Source organism: Photinus pyralis, unplaced genomic scaffold (assembly GCF_008802855.1).
Source record: "Photinus pyralis isolate 1611_PpyrPB1 unplaced genomic scaffold, Ppyr1.3 Ppyr1.4_LG2, whole genome shotgun sequence".
Classification (NCBI taxonomy): Eukaryota; Metazoa; Arthropoda; class Insecta; order Coleoptera; family Lampyridae; genus Photinus; species Photinus pyralis.
In genome coordinates, this window is record NW_022170403.1 from 19,952,728 (window position 1) to 19,969,221 (window position 16,494).

The 16,494-nt window shown below is 36.1% G+C and overlaps 1 protein-coding gene across 2 annotated transcripts; it reads right to left on the reverse strand.

Annotated features, from left to right (window-relative positions):
• Positions 1–222: 222 nt before the first annotated feature.
• On the reverse strand, positions 223–15,808 carry LOC116164710 (protein SON-like). Of its 2 annotated transcripts, none has more exons than XM_031478918.1 (6): positions 14,439–15,808; positions 7,496–7,756; positions 7,332–7,445; positions 7,173–7,286; positions 6,363–6,698; positions 223–621 (listed from the first exon to the last, which is right to left on the reverse strand). In XM_031478918.1, the coding sequence occupies exons 1-6, from the start codon at positions 15,645–15,647 to the stop codon at positions 505–507; spliced, it is 2,151 nt and encodes a 716-aa protein (XP_031334778.1). In that variant the 5' UTR covers positions 15,648–15,808; the 3' UTR covers positions 223–504. The 2 variants fall into 2 exon arrangements, with proteins under 2 accessions (XP_031334778.1, XP_031334779.1); XM_031478919.1 differs by lacking the exon at positions 223–621 and adding an exon at positions 6,866–6,933 and having other exon boundaries at positions 6,523–6,698.
• Between the last annotated feature and the right edge of the window lie 686 nt (positions 15,809–16,494).

Below are 16,494 nucleotides of genomic sequence, written 5' to 3' on the forward strand. Positions count from 1 at the left end.
GCGAAATTTGAAAACCGTAGACCATGTAGAAACAAATGCTACGTTGAATCACATGATTGTAAATGGAGTACTTCCTGTCAAAGATTAACGTAGTTACTAGGCGCCCATTCGAAATCAAATCGAATTTCCATGTCACGTGCTAACTCGGAAATCATGAGACGGTTTTCTTTACATTTATCTAGCTAGGCAGACAGCTCATCCTGTTATACATACATAAAAAGAAATATTTCAATTCATTTATTGTAAATAAAAAAAACACTAACAATGTAAGAAAGGGAAAGTCATAATTACATAATATTCAATTATTGGTAATCCGCAAGGACGTATAGTGAAGGAAATTATTGGTTGTGTACTAATTATACCTATTTGTAGGTACATACGCAAAATTTTCACATCACTATGGATAACCACAACTGTCATTCACTGTAGCGTGAATATCTTAACATATAAAATGGCACCATCCGTTTTCAATAAAAAAAATCAGTTCCAATAAAATCAAAGCTTTCAAGTCACACTCAATAAACCCAGGTGCTGTAGACACAACTTTGCCGCATCTGCTTTAGCTTGCTTCTTATTTGGACTGGCCGTTTCCGGTTTATACTCCACGCCGTTAACGATCACCTAAAAATTGAAACATACAGCAACAGTACCTAATCTTGTAATAATAATAACAATTTTTTTCCATTACAAAATTATACAGTTCATCCAATTATAGAGATTGCCGGGTAAAGGAATAACGTTTTGCTGTGGTGGACAATTTACAAGTAATCACCACCTGACAAATGAAACTCTTGTTGCAAGTGTATTAAATCAAACTCAAATTCAAAAGAAATCTTCAATGCTGATCACCCAAACTAGCAGTTCAAGTTTACTTGCTATTTTTTGAGCTCTACAAGACACTGTTGAGAAATTTTCAATGTTTCTTTTCGGAGAAATTGTCATCAACTTTATTTTGTTATATGGTCCGTAAAACAGTACACACTGTTTACAAATACAACGATATACGGCAACAAAAGTTGGAAACTGTTGGTTTCAACAGGAGGGTGCTCCCAAGCACAACGCCCTAATCGGATAAACTTTCTATTTTCCAGGAAATGTGCCCGATGGCTATTGTCATACGATTAGCATGTTGGGCGCAGGTGCTCCATCCTGTTGAAATCTACAGAGTTAAGTATCCAAGTTTTCTTTCCTTTAGTGCCATACATCATTGTATTCGTAATAAAAAAATGCTACTCACTTTTTTTACAGGAATATAACGGATGTACGCTACAAAACTAAAATGCATTAAGCGGGTCACTCTGTAATTGGGCGCAAGCCTGTGGAGGACCCAGAACAAGAGAGGGAATAAATAAACATTTTCTCTAATTTGACCATCGCCCATGCTAGATCATCCTTATATTGGACACAGATATTTTTGTAATTTGCCGTAAATCTTTTAATTACAGCATTTGTCAAATTTCATATGACTCCTCGAGATCGTTTATAATTTGGTGTTGCTACTGTCAGTTAGTGTGCACAATAACTTTGTCTAGAAGATCCAATTGCATCAAAAATTGGTACACGTTCTTAAGGATATAAGAAAGGTCGCCATTGTTTTTCAGCTATGTAGACTTCGGTACCTATTCACTTGTATCAGATTTTTAGTGCATTTCCACAAAAATATAAAAAAATGCGCTATTGCGGCCACTTTGTCCGTCCGTTCGTCCGTCTGGACGCCACTAGTTCTTTATCTTAAGAGCTATATTTTTCTACTTTTTTCGCTATTTGGTTCGTTATGGTGTCGAGGCTAGCACCAAGGAAAGCATTTTTTCTGTGCCGCTTAAGAAAAAAGTTATAGCAAAAGATCTATTTTTTTCATGTACCATAATTCTACACTTTTGTCGTTTATTGACGATCCTCGAGATCGTTTATTATGTTGTATCGCCGTCGGCCTGTCTGTCTGTCCGAGTGCAGTTGTTCATGATAACTTGTATTTGCGCAATCCAATTTTCCTCAAATAAAGGTAAAACTATTGCCGAATCAAAAAATTTCTTTTGCGCATGCGCAATCCGTTCCGACTAAAAATACGCAAAACAATTATTGCGCATGCCCAGATCCACATTCGTTATTTGTAAACTAATTCTTCTAAAATGTTAAGGTTGGTTCATAGCTGTCCGTTCATCCGTTGCGTTGATCCGTCAAACGGATAGAAAATTTTGTTAAGGTTCATAGCAATCCATCCACATTGTACATATGCAAGTATAATCATAAGTCATAACCTAAACTTTATTTTGTACTGTACCGTCAATGATTTTCAGTATGTAAAAATGGTACGAAAGTAAGAACACATTGCTATCTGGCATATTACCGTGAAGAACGAGTAGGCGAACGCTGTTAACGTACCAAACATAACCTCACTCTTGTTAAAAACGGACCAACGGAAACGTAAATGTTCAACTTCAACCAACTTTTCCGTCGTAAACGGACGACGTACGATTTAAAAATTTGCTGTCTTCTGATTGGCTAACGGACAAACGGAAACGTATGAACGGAGAGCTATGAACTTACCTTTAGGATTCTTCTTATAAACTGAAACTGAAGTAGCACGTTAAAAATGGATTGCACATATGCAACGCTATGTTTCGTATTTGTGGCGGGATTTTTACGATTTTAACAGAACTTGCATCTTACAAATGGGAAATGAATGCAAGTGGAAATGTGTAATATAAGGTAAACGTGACAACGTTGCACGGGTCTCGTACACCGGAACCGGAAAGACAGTCACGACGACAGAAGTCACGTGGATGTACGCGACAAGAGGTAGGTGCAAATTAATCAGTATATAACATGGTGACAGCGGTGGGATTAAACGGAAATTGCCGCCCTGTTAGCGATTCGTGTAGAGAAGAAGAAGTGATTTAGATGTTAGTGCTGTGAAGTGCATAATCTCGCGGTTCGGCGATATATACCGACCGTTGTAGTTGTCAAATTGAGTAAGTGTCAACCGTTCAAAAAAAAAAAAAGGAAAACCCCCCTAACTTTATAATGGATGAGGGCCCTGAATTGGATTACAAAACTCAATTGCTTGAGCAGCAAAGACTAATCACGCAATTATTGCAATTGCAATTACGGAACAATAACGCGAGTGACGCGACCGCCAATATATCGCAACATTCGTCATTATCGGTGCCGGTACCGCCGCCATCTGAATTTACGTTTCAAGCTGAAGATTGGAGCGAATGGAAAACGCGAATTTTACGATTCAAACGTATTGCATTGGCGAACTATAGTAGTGAACAGCAAGTGGACTACCTTGTGGGATATGTGGGTGGTAAAGCTGAGAACATTTTGAAATCTTTTCATTTGAGCAACGAGGAACTCAAAGATTTTGAAATTGTCTTTAGCAAATTCGACAATTATTTCGTGTTAAAGAAAAACTTAGTGTACGAACGTGTACGGTTTTTACAACGCGCGCAGAATAACAAAGAATCATGTGATATTTTCATCACAGATTTGACCAATTTAGCACAAACCTGTGAATGGGGTACAATGGAAGCTGAGATGATAAAGCTTCGCATAATTGCTGGACTAGCTGATAACCGACTGTCAGTTCAATTACAAGCCAAGCCGGACGATTCTTTGGAAGAAATCATCAGGAAAATAAGGTTAGCCGAATCATTGAAAAAACAACAGACCGTCATACGAGCAAGTGGCCCAAACCCCGAGACTAGTACATCCGAGCAAATTGATGCAGAGGTAAACTACGTCCACAGGGGTACTAAACCGAAAAATACTCAGCAGAAATACAACAGTAATGCTACAAGAAACTTAGGTAGTGGGAAAACGTTTCAGAAAAACAGAGACAACCCACAACCACAAGAGGAGAAGGAGTGCCGAAAATGTGGATTAAGCCCCCGGCACGCATTTACAGATTGCCCTGCGAGAAACGACTTCTGCAGATCATGTAACAGGAATGGCCATTGGGCAGCAAAATGTCCGTCCCGCAATATGCAGCATCAAACCAACTCAAAAAGTAGATACGAAGCTAAAAAGGTTGCCGCAGTAGAGAACAACTTTTTGTAAATCGTTTACGATTACTTTAACTTAGAATTGGGATCACACCATTACACTTATAATAATCAACGTGGGGGTAATTTCCTTTTAAGAGTTTAAGTTAAGTGTGTTTTAAAGCATACCGATGGGCGATGTTGCACCTTATTATTAGCCATGAGGCAAGCCAATTCCACCACTGGAGTAATATTAACCTGGTGTAGTCTCAAGATATTCCATCATATTTCACTTCTATTCCTATATATTTCGACATATTCTCATCGACCCCCTCTCCCTTTGTCCTTTTATTACAAATTTGACAAAAATATCACTGTGACGACGATGGTCAAATTGAGAAAAGATGCGCAATAAATGAGTTATCATGCTTTAAAGAAAACCAGACATTCAGATTACTTCCTAAGATATGCCAGAAAAACCGAAATGTGTCAATTTCGTTTTTATTTATTTTTTTCTGATGCTATTTGGACAGATACAACAAAATAAAAAAAAGTCCCCGTGTGAGATCGAAGGGACTTCAGCGTATTTTTGTGCGACAGATCAGTGTTTTTTTTAGCCAGTATTGTCTTCACCATCAATAAAAGACCTTGTCAAAGGCTACCACATTCACTTTGTCGGTACCCGCTTCCCACCTCCCGTGCACCCGCAATTCGCGTTTGAAGTTTTGACTCCACCATCAGTAAAATTTTGTTGGTGGCTACCATATTCCCTGAAAAAAATCTCCAGGTTAGCATAACACGCTCGGGGATGGCGCCGACCCCACATCTTGTAGTGCCGTCCCTAAAGTTGTTAATTATACAACCGCGATAGGTAGCTGTATACTCCTCGTCTTTTTACAAGCGTTCTTGTACGGGCAACGCATTTACTGCCAGCCAGCCAACCAGTCAGCCAAAGTGAGATTAACAGCTACCTTATTACAAATAAATTTGCAAAAGAGAGATTTTCAATACAATGTTTCATTTCGGAGAAATCATCATCAACTATATTTTTTCATGGCCCATAATAAAACTACATACTGTATTGAGTGGCATTTTTTATTACGAATACAAGGATATATGTACGACACAAAAAAACAAAAGTTTGAAGCTGTTGATTTTAACAGGATGGTGCACCAACACACAACATGTGAGAATACCTAGCAGGTAAATTTCTGTTTTATTTTTATTTTTATGTTGCCTTTATTTTTGAGTGGGCGGGGTTTCAGCCAAGGCTGCTCTACCAACCCACCCCACTATACATTTACAAATATCCATGCCCAAATCCGGATTCGAACCTGGGATCCTTAGCACTACAGTCCAGCGTTAACTGGACTGCGCCACACGGGCCTATAAAATAGAATTCTCGCATGGTTAGCGCGTTGTGCACTGCTACACCATCCTGCTAAAACCAACTTTAGTTTTTTATGTGCCGTGAATCGTTTGTAATTAAAAAGGCTACTAGATTCAATATGTACTTTTTTTACAAGCCATATACAGGGTGTTCATTTGAAAACTTCCCACCACGAATTTATCGAAAACCACTGATTGAAGGAAAAAACGCAGAGACTTTCCTCCTTTCATCCTCTGCCCCCCAGGGTCACTCCCTTAAAAGTTTTAAATAACAAGGGGTATCGAGTAATAGCTTGTTTGAAAGGTCTTTCGAAGTCCATTATTTTGACGTTTGATTTTTAAAAATCGGTCGATTCGTTTTCGAGAAAATTAGAAAAATCTTCTTTAATTTATTTAATCGACCTATCTTCATTTTTTCAGATAGAAAACAAAAACAAAACGAAAATATCATTTATTTGTTGCTATGAGAAAGAAAGAATTTAATTTGCTGTCAGTTACCTTTGTGACAATCTTGGGATAGTGAAAATTAATTTATTGATTCAGATTTCCAAAAAATATAATACTTTTTGATAGAATTTGATTTGTTTTACAGCAGACATTCCATGGCATGACGGATATTGGCTTGTTTTTGTATTATAAAATTCCATGGCATCACAGATTATTGAAAAACATGGGGGTTTTATTTTTCCCATTTTCCGTCTTTATTATGCAAAAAATTGAAAACTAATACGGTTGATCGACGTAAAAAAACTTTTTCTACAAAAAACCTTAATAAATTTTTGCTCTAAAATAATTTGGGGAGCCAACAATCGCATGTTATGAATTTTACATTGAAATCCCTATGATGCGCTACGCAAGTCACCACCCTGTATAGCAAGAGGTGATTCTAAGAGAGTAGTTTGGTACCTCATTCTTCAATCTTTGCAAAGTGCAACAGTTTTTCAATCAATTTTATTTGCAAAAATTGATTAAAAAACCAATACAAACCTTAAATAGAAAGAGTTTTTTATGATCGGGACCACTTTCCATACAAATTTGATACTGAGGTGCTCCCAATTTTCGTTTTGCCGTATACTCGCCAAGCAGCGATACAGGATGTTTTCCTTCTAAAGTCTTTACAGTAGCCTTCGCCAATTTCTGCTGTTTCTTTTTCTGCTCTTCATTCGCCAAAAGCCCCTTTTTATCCAACTTGACTTCGAGCAACAAAGGCTCCAGAGTTCCGGTCTTTTCCTTTCCCAAACCTTCGCCGGGATTCCATCCCATTTTCTTTAACAGATGCATCCCCATGCCTCCAGAGACAGGAGCTGCGTTTTGAAGCTGATCCTAATTAACAGAAATTAGCGTTAATCGCTCAGCTCCCATTTGAATTTGGTTATATTGAAATTTGCCTTACAGAAATACACTTCCGAGTAGAGTAGGTGTCCGACATTTTAAAATTCTGACTTATTTTCTGACGGCCGTCAGAACACAGAGGATCGTCGAGTACTTACCATGGGCCATCATGCGGTCCGCTCCGAATTCCTATCTTCAGAACCTGATATTTGGATGAGCTAAATGTCTGAAACAAATTCTCAGGTGTTTGATTTTGTAAAGTAGAAATCAAAATCGATTTCTAATTTACAAACTGAAGACTTATAAATTGGAAATTTAAAATGCAGCCACAGATTCCACCTCTAAAGAAAGAGATGGTCCGTGGCTGCAAAATATTAAACCTACCTGAAAATTTGTTAGACAAACAGATATGCAAATGATTTGTTTATCAGATGCACAACAATTTCAAAAATTGGTGTTAAATACCTTTTTCGCCCATGCTTGATATCCGGAGCACAGTTCGGCTTGAGTTAAAATGTTAGCGCCTGTTGAACCAGTAAATTGACCTGGCTGTTGTTTGCTTTCCGCCCATGTTTGCATCTACAATTCGTGGTGAGTACAGTTTTGATTTTGTGTTTAACCTACTTCTCTTTGGGACTTGTGCATTTCATTTAATGCCTCCATGTCATAAGGGTTTTCTTGCAATTTACGCATTGCTGTTAATCGCTGAGAAACTATTGCTCCAATGTCAACCGAGGGCTGCAATACAGAGAATTTACAAGTGCAGTATTTCAATGTGGTAACCTTACATCTGGAGGTTCTGGTAGGGTATGCACTTTTGGAGGCGGTAATGGTGGTAGTGGCACCTCGATCGGTTCCTGTACTGGTGCGATTGGAGGAGGTGCAGGCGCAGGCGTGGGTATAACCCGTGGAGTTTCTACCTTTTTCGATGACACTGGAATCCATTCACTTTCAGTCTTCCTGTGATGAGTCCCACTGCTTACTGGAAATTGGATTCGTAACTCTGTCGATCTCTCTTGGGCTGATTTTATAGGAAGTGGTGTAGAATTCTGAAATAAATTGTTCCGTGATAATAATTTGTTCCTCAAGGTTCTGTCTTAGGGCCCCTTCTATATATAATTTACACATTTGATATCATAAACTCCATCAAATATTGTACATATCATTTATATGCAGATGACACCCAATTATTACATGAATTCTTACCACATGAAACTCAAAATGCTGTATCTAATATTAATGAAGATGTGCAGGACTTGGTGAAAAATGAAAATATCAGAAAGACATGGGCTGAAAATTAATGCACAAAAATGTTACGTGATGTTATTTGGTAGAGCAAAAATTTGCAAACTTATAATTCCTGAAATAAAAATAAAGATTAAAGATACGCCCCTACCGCTTGTCGATAACGCAAAAAACCTGGGATTAATATTGGACACTGATTTAAGATTTAAGAAGCATGTCTCGGAACTTCTTCGCAAAGCCTACTTAAATTTAAAAACTCTGTATAACAATAGACTAATATTAAATCGCAGTTTGAAAATGCCACAGTGAGTATGACATTAGTACTATCACAATTTAGTTATTGTGATAATATATACGGCCCATGTTTGGATGCGGTAGACAGTGGAAGAATCCAGCGTATGCAGAATTCTTGCCTACAACTTATATTTGGAATAAGAAAATTTCACCGAATATCACACAAACTAAATGACATTAAATGGTTAAATATGTCTAATTTGAGAAATTATCATACAGCTTGTTTTATCCATAGAATCATTTGTAACAAAACTCCTGGGTATCTCCATGATAGAATCAAATTTAGAACTAATATTCATAATTTAAATACAAGAAGTAGAATGTTCATCTAAATCCCAATTTATAAAACAACTTTATTTAAAAGATCTTTTAGCTATTACGTCCCGAAGATATATAACTCACTCTCATCTCATATAAAATCCTCTACAATGAAAAATTTTAAAAAATATATGCGGAAGTCACTGCTAGAAAAACAACATAGGTCTCTCTAAGCTCTTTTCTTTTTTTAGTTTTAATTTCATACACATAAGTGATATCGATCATTGGCTGACTAGGAACTTCGTTTAAATAAGCAAGGATTAAGTGAAAGAACAGATGGTAGAGTTTTCAACTACCAATCTGAACTTTCGCCCTTTTGAACTTAACGGTGAGCATTTCCTGTCCTTTTTTTTACTGTACCTGCTTTTCTATTCACTGTTTTTTTCAATAAACGGATATTATTATTATAATAATAATAATAATAATAATGCATTTATTTTCACGTCATAACAACTTAGAAACAAAGACTGAGAGTGTAATAAGGAGACAAATGCATATACCTAAGCTGTATGGTGAAAATCACAGGGGAAATTGGTTCAGTCGTTGCAAATAAATGCAAGTTCTGATCTACCCCCAATTCCCTGAAAAAAATAAGTTAAAGATTGTTCATCGTGCAAAACTGAACTTGTAAACATTTTGCCTATTAACTTAAATTATGGTGTCAGATGATAATTGGATGAAGGATGTCGGTGCAGCGATGTAAAGATTAATTAGTTATATAACAGGTGGTTATAGTGGAAAGTGTACCTACATATTCTGGGTGAACCCAGACGTGGTAATGTTTGTACGTTTTAATTATTTAAACTGACTGTCTAGCAGATTCTGGCGCATTCTTTTCTTGAAGGTACACAGTGGTAGTGATTTCAGTGGTTCCGAAATAGAGGAATAAATTTTATAAAAGTCATACCTACGTAAAGGATCGTCTAAACAAACTTGTACGATGTATCGGTGGCGTTATTCTCCCTCTAAATCGAATATTAAGATTATGAACGTCAGATCTGAACGTTATTTTATTATACAAGTATGGCGGGGATTTGTCTAGCATTATTTTGTGGTACAAGCATGCCGCATTTAAGAGTCTTCTGTTTGCCATATTTATTTTTATTTATATTTATTATTATTAGAATTTGTTTAAACCCCTTGCCGCTCACATCTCAAGGTAGGTATTCACGTCACACAGTTGAAATATCTTTGCACACTTAATACAGGAGCTGAGAATTATCGAATCTAAATGCAATGCAGATGTAAAATTCAAATTTGAAAAATTGAAAAAAAAGAATTATGGGCGGGGTTATTTATAACGGGCGATCAAAAATGAGTTGATATCGAGGCGCCTTTGGAAATTCAAGTTAAGTACAATTTACCATGTAAAGAAAAATTCCAAAGGTGACTCGACAGCAACTCATTTTTGATCGCATGGTACTTAACCATATCTTCATCTAAACTTGAACTATACGTCTCGTAAAGGTCGTTAAAATTTGGAGAGCTTGGTTATTTAAATGTTAAAGACATTTTTTGAAACCTGAACTAGATTATGCTGCTATATTTGAATCGTTGAAATTTTCAATTTTGAAAATCTGGACTTTTACTAATCCTCAAATCTTATTGAACTGCAGTTCAAAAACTCAAATCTGAACATCTTATTTTTGAGAAAAATAGAATTTATATGAAAACTTTTTTCATGTTTGAACTTCCAAAGTCTTATGAGTTCTCTAATTTCTCACATATAATGACATTTAAATTGGAAAATTGAAATATTAAGGTCTTCCAAAAAATTTGGAAATTAGGATACCATTTGAATGATAGGATGTCAGGGTCACCCTTTATTTGCTATTATTGGATACCAATTTTCCACAGTTTAAATCTTCAGAATAAAAATCTGTAATATACACTATGTTGATGTCTATGATAGGGATCACGGAAACTATATAGAAGATACGACATTGGTCAAATTAGAGAAAAGTTGCGCAATTAAACAGTATAAACATTCTTTAAAGAAAACCAGAAAATTCCGATTACTTCCGCAGATATGCCAGAAAAACCGAAATTTGCCGATTTTGTTTCTAATTTTTTCTGATGTTATTTGAAGAGATACAAAAAAATTAAACACACTATCTCATTGCCACTTATTGGGCTCTACAAGACAAGAAAAAAAGTACATACTGTATTCAATGACATTGAAAAGTGAAAACTTTTTTGGTTTCAACAGGGTGGTGCACGCGCGCACAACGCCCTAATAATGTGGGAATCTATTGGAGAAAATGGAAAAATGTGTCCGATATGTATTCTCGCACGATTATGGCGTCGTGCGCCGAATGTTGTGCACCATGCTGTTGAAACCAACAGAATTTTCAATTTTTGTTCTTTTTTTGTAGCGTACATCCGTTATATTCCTGTAAAAAAAGTACATACTGTATTGAGTAGCACTTTTTTAATACGAATATAATGATGTACGGCACTAAAAGAAACAAAACTTGGCAACTCAACTCAACTTTCAACAGAATGGAGCACCTGCGCACAACATGCTAATCGTGTGACAATAGCTATCGGGCACATTTCCTGGAAAATGGAAAATTTGTCCGATTAGGGCGTTGTGCTCCATTCTGTTGAAACCAACAGTTTTCAACTTTAGACATTTTGTAAGCTGCCAGACCAATTGTAGGGGCCAAACATCCCCTAAGCCATAGAGTAATATTATTTACTCTATGCCTAAGCGTATTTAAAATGCCACAGTGAGTAAGAGCGCGCTCATGGCAATCAAGTGCCTTTTTAATACAGCTTCATTAAATTTATCTTGTAAATAGTCTAACGGAAACTTTCACTAATCATTACATAATTTCTAATGATCTAATTATCAACACTATTGCCGAATAATCCTAATTATACATTAAAAAATAATGAAATCCAAATAACAATAGTGCTACAGACTCCAGCAAACACTAAACTGAACTAAAAAATCTGATACATCAGAATACCGAAAGATCCTCGAGATCTTTACGCATCCATCATTTTTTCAACACAGTGTTGATTCTGTCCCAACACATAAGAATAGCTGGGTTGCTCATGCGTTTTTAATTCAACCAAGCAGCATTAGTTTTACTCGAGATGCCTACATACAAAATTTCATTTAAATATCGTCACAAATAAAAGATTGGATTGAGCAAATACAAAAGTTGAGTTGCGCATGCGCACATTTCTTCAAAATTCATCTGCATAGTTGCTTGAGGTTTAAGGAATATTTAATAACACACACACATATAGTTATCTCGCTCACACTCAAGTGTATATATAATGGTCTTTCGCTCTCACTCACGGCGGCACTTTAAATATGCTTAGGCGATGTTTGATCCCTACGGCTTGTCTGGCACAAGATATAAAAGTAGCCCTCTAAATATCATAGGTCAATATCAAGTCTCAGAACGATCTCAGCTCGGATCTCAGACTGTAAGTAAGGTTGTGTTTTGTGCTTTCGATATTTCTATTGTCTAGCAATAGCTGACCTCGCTCCTGACAGAAGGTGTGTGGCAGTATTAATTTCTAATTGTTTACAATACTTTATTATTTTCTACAACATTCATAAGAATCAGTCCCCAGACTGTAAGTAAAGCGAAAGTAAAGTGGGTACCTGTACATATTTGGTCCTTCAGAAAATAAGTAAGGTCTGGGGGCCCTGGGATCTTGCTTTAATAGGGAGGATATAGGGATATTAAAAAAATACAAGTGAATTAACAAATTTTAAATGATTAAAAAAAAATTTTTTTTTAAATCTTGAATCTTTTTGAACCAATATTGAATTGTTTTAAACTCCATTCCACCTGACCGCGTAAACTTATTTTGAAAACGGCAGATTTATAAATCTTTTTTTAATAGTATTTTATCGTATTTTTTAAACGAGTAATATACCCTATTTTTAGATTATTAATTAAAACAGAGTGTTCCATTTCAAAACATAAGGTTAGGTCCGATAACCTAACCCTGTATACTTACTTCGAGACTTACTTTTGAAATTGCAGATCATTACCTATAAAGAAACTTTTGTACTAAACATTTTTCTGTAATACGTATATCCTCGAATATATCTTTTAACTAAAAACATAAGGGTCATTATGAAATTGACAATTTTTTTGATTTCCCCTGTATGTCTTAAGGAAAAGAATACCTCCTCGCAATGGCAAATTTTTTGTAATTTAAAATTTGAACTTCTCTTGTGAAGACGTGTAAACTGCGTACAAAAATTCAGATTAAATAATAATAATATTGCCTTTAAGTAACGGGAAAGAAAAAAAAATGAACAAATTAACTGTAATGTTTACAGGACAAAGTTGAGTTCGACAAAAGTAATAATTTGACGTGCTTTACCACTTAACCCTAACTATAGAATATGATTTCAGTACAATTGTGAGTCATTTTTTTGACTGTGTGCAGGCTGCAAGATTTTCCTGGAAATTAAAATGACCAAGTATTGCGGAAAGTGGACACCCCTTTGTATAATTCAATTGTACAGGGTGGCCAAATAAGAATGGAATCTGGAAACCTGTCCATTGTAGAGGCTTGCGCAGTGCTCGAATTGGAATCAATCACGAAGCGGAACAACGCTATTCCGAATAAATGGGGTTTTTTTCGCGTAGAGGGGGGGGGGGCATGTATTGGATCCTTTATCCTTATGAAATTGGGAATATATAACAAAATCTATTTTTCAAGGATTTATTTTTCTGCCCCCACTCCAATGAATGATACACGTTTATTGTCTATTTACGACAATTTATGTAAATGCAAAATCTGAACTTGTATATTGTATAGTACGATTGGATAATTAGTAAAACATTTGCAATTTTTTTAATAGTAACAGCATTCGGAATGTTTGCCGTTCGCTTTCTAATTTACGAACCGGCACAATCTTTACGAAAATATTATGAAACGGAACGATGTGTTAAAATAATATCATGAACCGGAACGGTGTTCCGGTTCGTTCCGCCCCAATTCGAGCACTGGGCTTGCGGTAAAAAAAGTTATTACTAAAACGGCCGCGAGAAAATCCTGGAAAATATTTTTAAGTTTCTAAAATGGCCGCTAGGGGGCGTAACTGCAATCTGGAATCTAAAAAGTACTGTTTATGTGAATTCCGCTATAACCTAACAAAAAAATGCTCGGTCTTTGAAGTCGACGATAATCTGAACCTTTTGTGGTTGACAATTTTTGCTGTATCTCTAAAAATGAAGTGGTGGAGGGTATTCAAAGGTTTCCGTAAAGAACACCCTGTATCTTCAAAACAACTGAGCCGATTTTAACAAACTTCTTAGTTGGCCACCCTGTACATTGCCACCATTTACTATACTGCATTCATTATAAGAAGGTAGTAGATGGCGCTGTGTTTAAAGATAGACACCTCGATAGACACACACAGGATAAATATAAAACCGCACCAAATTTGAAAAATACGAATATAAATCAAAAGATTTCACGTTTGGATATTTGAAATTGATATCTAATGTCAATTCGACAGTTTAGTTCGTAACCGAAACTACTAACATAACAAAATTAGTCACACATTTTATTTGTCGGAGTAATACAGACTCGTGGTTTAACCAATCACAGTGAAGGCCAAAGCTTCCCTATGATTTCTACCGCTACCTTCTTAAAATGAATAGAGTATAGTGTATTGGACGTTACCTACTGCCACAATAGAATGTTTTTTGTTTTTGTTTGTTTCTTTTTTTTTAATCATTGAAGGCGATTTATGTTTAAAAAAGTTTTATGATACAAGACAAGTACATATAAGAAATAATTCAAGAATGCTCCTTTGAAGACACTAAACCAAATGCAATATAAAAGACTATCCTGCAAAATCGAATCAGTAAAAACACATAGTCATACCTTAATATTCATAACTATGCCAGTTGGCCGATCCTTTATTTGGAATGGATGATGAAAACCTTTATCATTGTCACTATCATTTTCGTCCCCCGATGCACCGGATAATTCTCCCAACTCTTCTTTATTTGAAAGAGTTTTACAAAAATCAGTCAATTCCTCAATAGTTTTACCGCCAGCACGAATTGCGGCCAACACTTTTTCTTGAGCATGCCTACCCAAGGTAAGGGCAGCCGGTAAACTACCCGATTTCATCATTTGTATTGCATTCCGTCTTGCAATTTCCAAAAGTTTCTTTTTATCAATGTGCGTATCGTTATCTCGCGATCTGGAGTGATCTCTAAACCTTCTATCCCTCTCCCTGTCTGCTTCGGAATATCCACGATATCTGTCCCTCATGAACCACTTGTCGTCACTTTTATCACTGTCTTTGTAATACGAATTTTCCTTGCGGCTGTGCTTGTAATCTTCGTACGTTCTACTTGTCTCTTTTAATTTCGGCTCACTAGCATCTCGATGCCTGCTACTTTCCTTGACCTCTCGGTCCCTATCTTTAGACTTGTTCTTCTCTTCGTAATAATCTTTGGATTTTTCTACTTTGTGCTTACTTTCGTGTTTAGGACTCTTCTCAGACTTAGTTTTCTCTTTGCTGGCGCTATGATGAGATCGTTTCTTCTTTTTCTTTACCTTCTCTTGGTGCTTGTGCTTTTTTTTCCGTTTGGAGCTATGTGCCTCACTTGCGTCCTTCACAGATTTATCTGATAATTCACCATCTTCGTGTCCTTCTACTTTAATTTTATCACTAACTTCACGTATGGTAGCTTCAAAAATAGAGCTGAACTTTAAATTTGTAATGCTAATCTTAGAACTTGAATCTTTAACATCATCTGTTTGCTCGGTCGGTAAATCCTCAAGTTTAACCTTCTTTTCAGGCGAAAGACGTTCTTGTTTGATCAGCAATTCGGCTAAATCGACAGCAGAATGTTCACTAGAACTGCTATCACTACGTTTACGTTTCTTTTCTTTCTTTTTGTGCTTTTTATCTTTATGTTTGTGTTTCTTCTTGCTTTTTTTACGTTTCTTACTTTCGTCCTTCTCTTTTTTCACTATAATTGGAGGTTCCGCATCAAACGTGCTAAAAAGCTCCGATAATATTTCCATTGAAGACTTGGACGGTTCTGCAATTTTTGGCTTTTCTTCTTCCTCGGGCATTTTGAATGGGTTTACGCGATTAAACTCTCTAATTATCAATTAATACATTTATAAATTATTATACGATTATCACTAAGTTAAAAAATTACAATTTTTAGTTAAAATACCGTTTAACCTCAAAATCATAACAAAAGGAAGTAATGGATATCGCTTATCAGCAGTCCCCAACATTCTAGACTTACGGCTGTACGTAGCGGTAGCAGTGTGGAACCACACGCACGTGCAAATAGAATCCGACGTAACTCCGTAAAAGTGCGCTTGCGTTACGTTACCCGCTTTGATTTGAAAAAATAATCATAACGTATTGACAGTATCATTGAATAAGTAAAATTACTTATTCAATGATAGTATTTATAGTAAACAGTATAAGTTAAGTATGAAAAATTCATAATTCTCCTGTGGGAGGAATGGGATGGGATGTCAAAAAACAACCCTAAAGGGCAGTGCCGTAACTAGGCATTTTTCGAAGCGGTGCGGGATCAGGTTTTGGCGCCTTATCACTTACCATTGAGCTCTAATTAATAAAACACCGTACATTTTTGAGAGAAACTTTACACGAAATTTTAAAAGCACTGCGCTACTTAAATTTTAGAAAAATGCTTTGAATAATGAAGTCTCACTCAACGAAGAATAGAAATACATTTATTTATATTGTTTCCAATTCTCGCGTCAAATTTAGCTATGACATAGGGTACAAGTCGTAGAAATGATTGCGTTTTAGAAGGGTGCAAATGCTGGTCACACTAATACAGACTATTGTATAGATCACAAATAAAGTATTATTATTATTAGCTTAAATTTGCAGCCTTTTCCTACCGCTGTAACTTTGTTCTACAAGGGCCATTCA

Excerpts from the sequence above, each read along its gene's own strand:
- LOC116164710 (XM_031478918.1), bottom strand. The coding sequence starts at position 15,647 with ATGCCCGAGGAAGAAGAAAAGCCAAAAATTGCAGAACCGTCCAAGTCT. Across the intron at positions 7,757-14,438 it reads GCATAGTTATGAATATTAAG|AATTCTACACCACTTCCTAT; the intron begins GTATGACTATGT and ends AATTTATTTCAG. Across the intron at positions 622-6,362 it reads AAAAACTCTTTCTATTTAAG|GTGATCGTTAACGGCGTGGA; the intron begins GTTTGTATTGGT and ends TTCAATTTTTAG.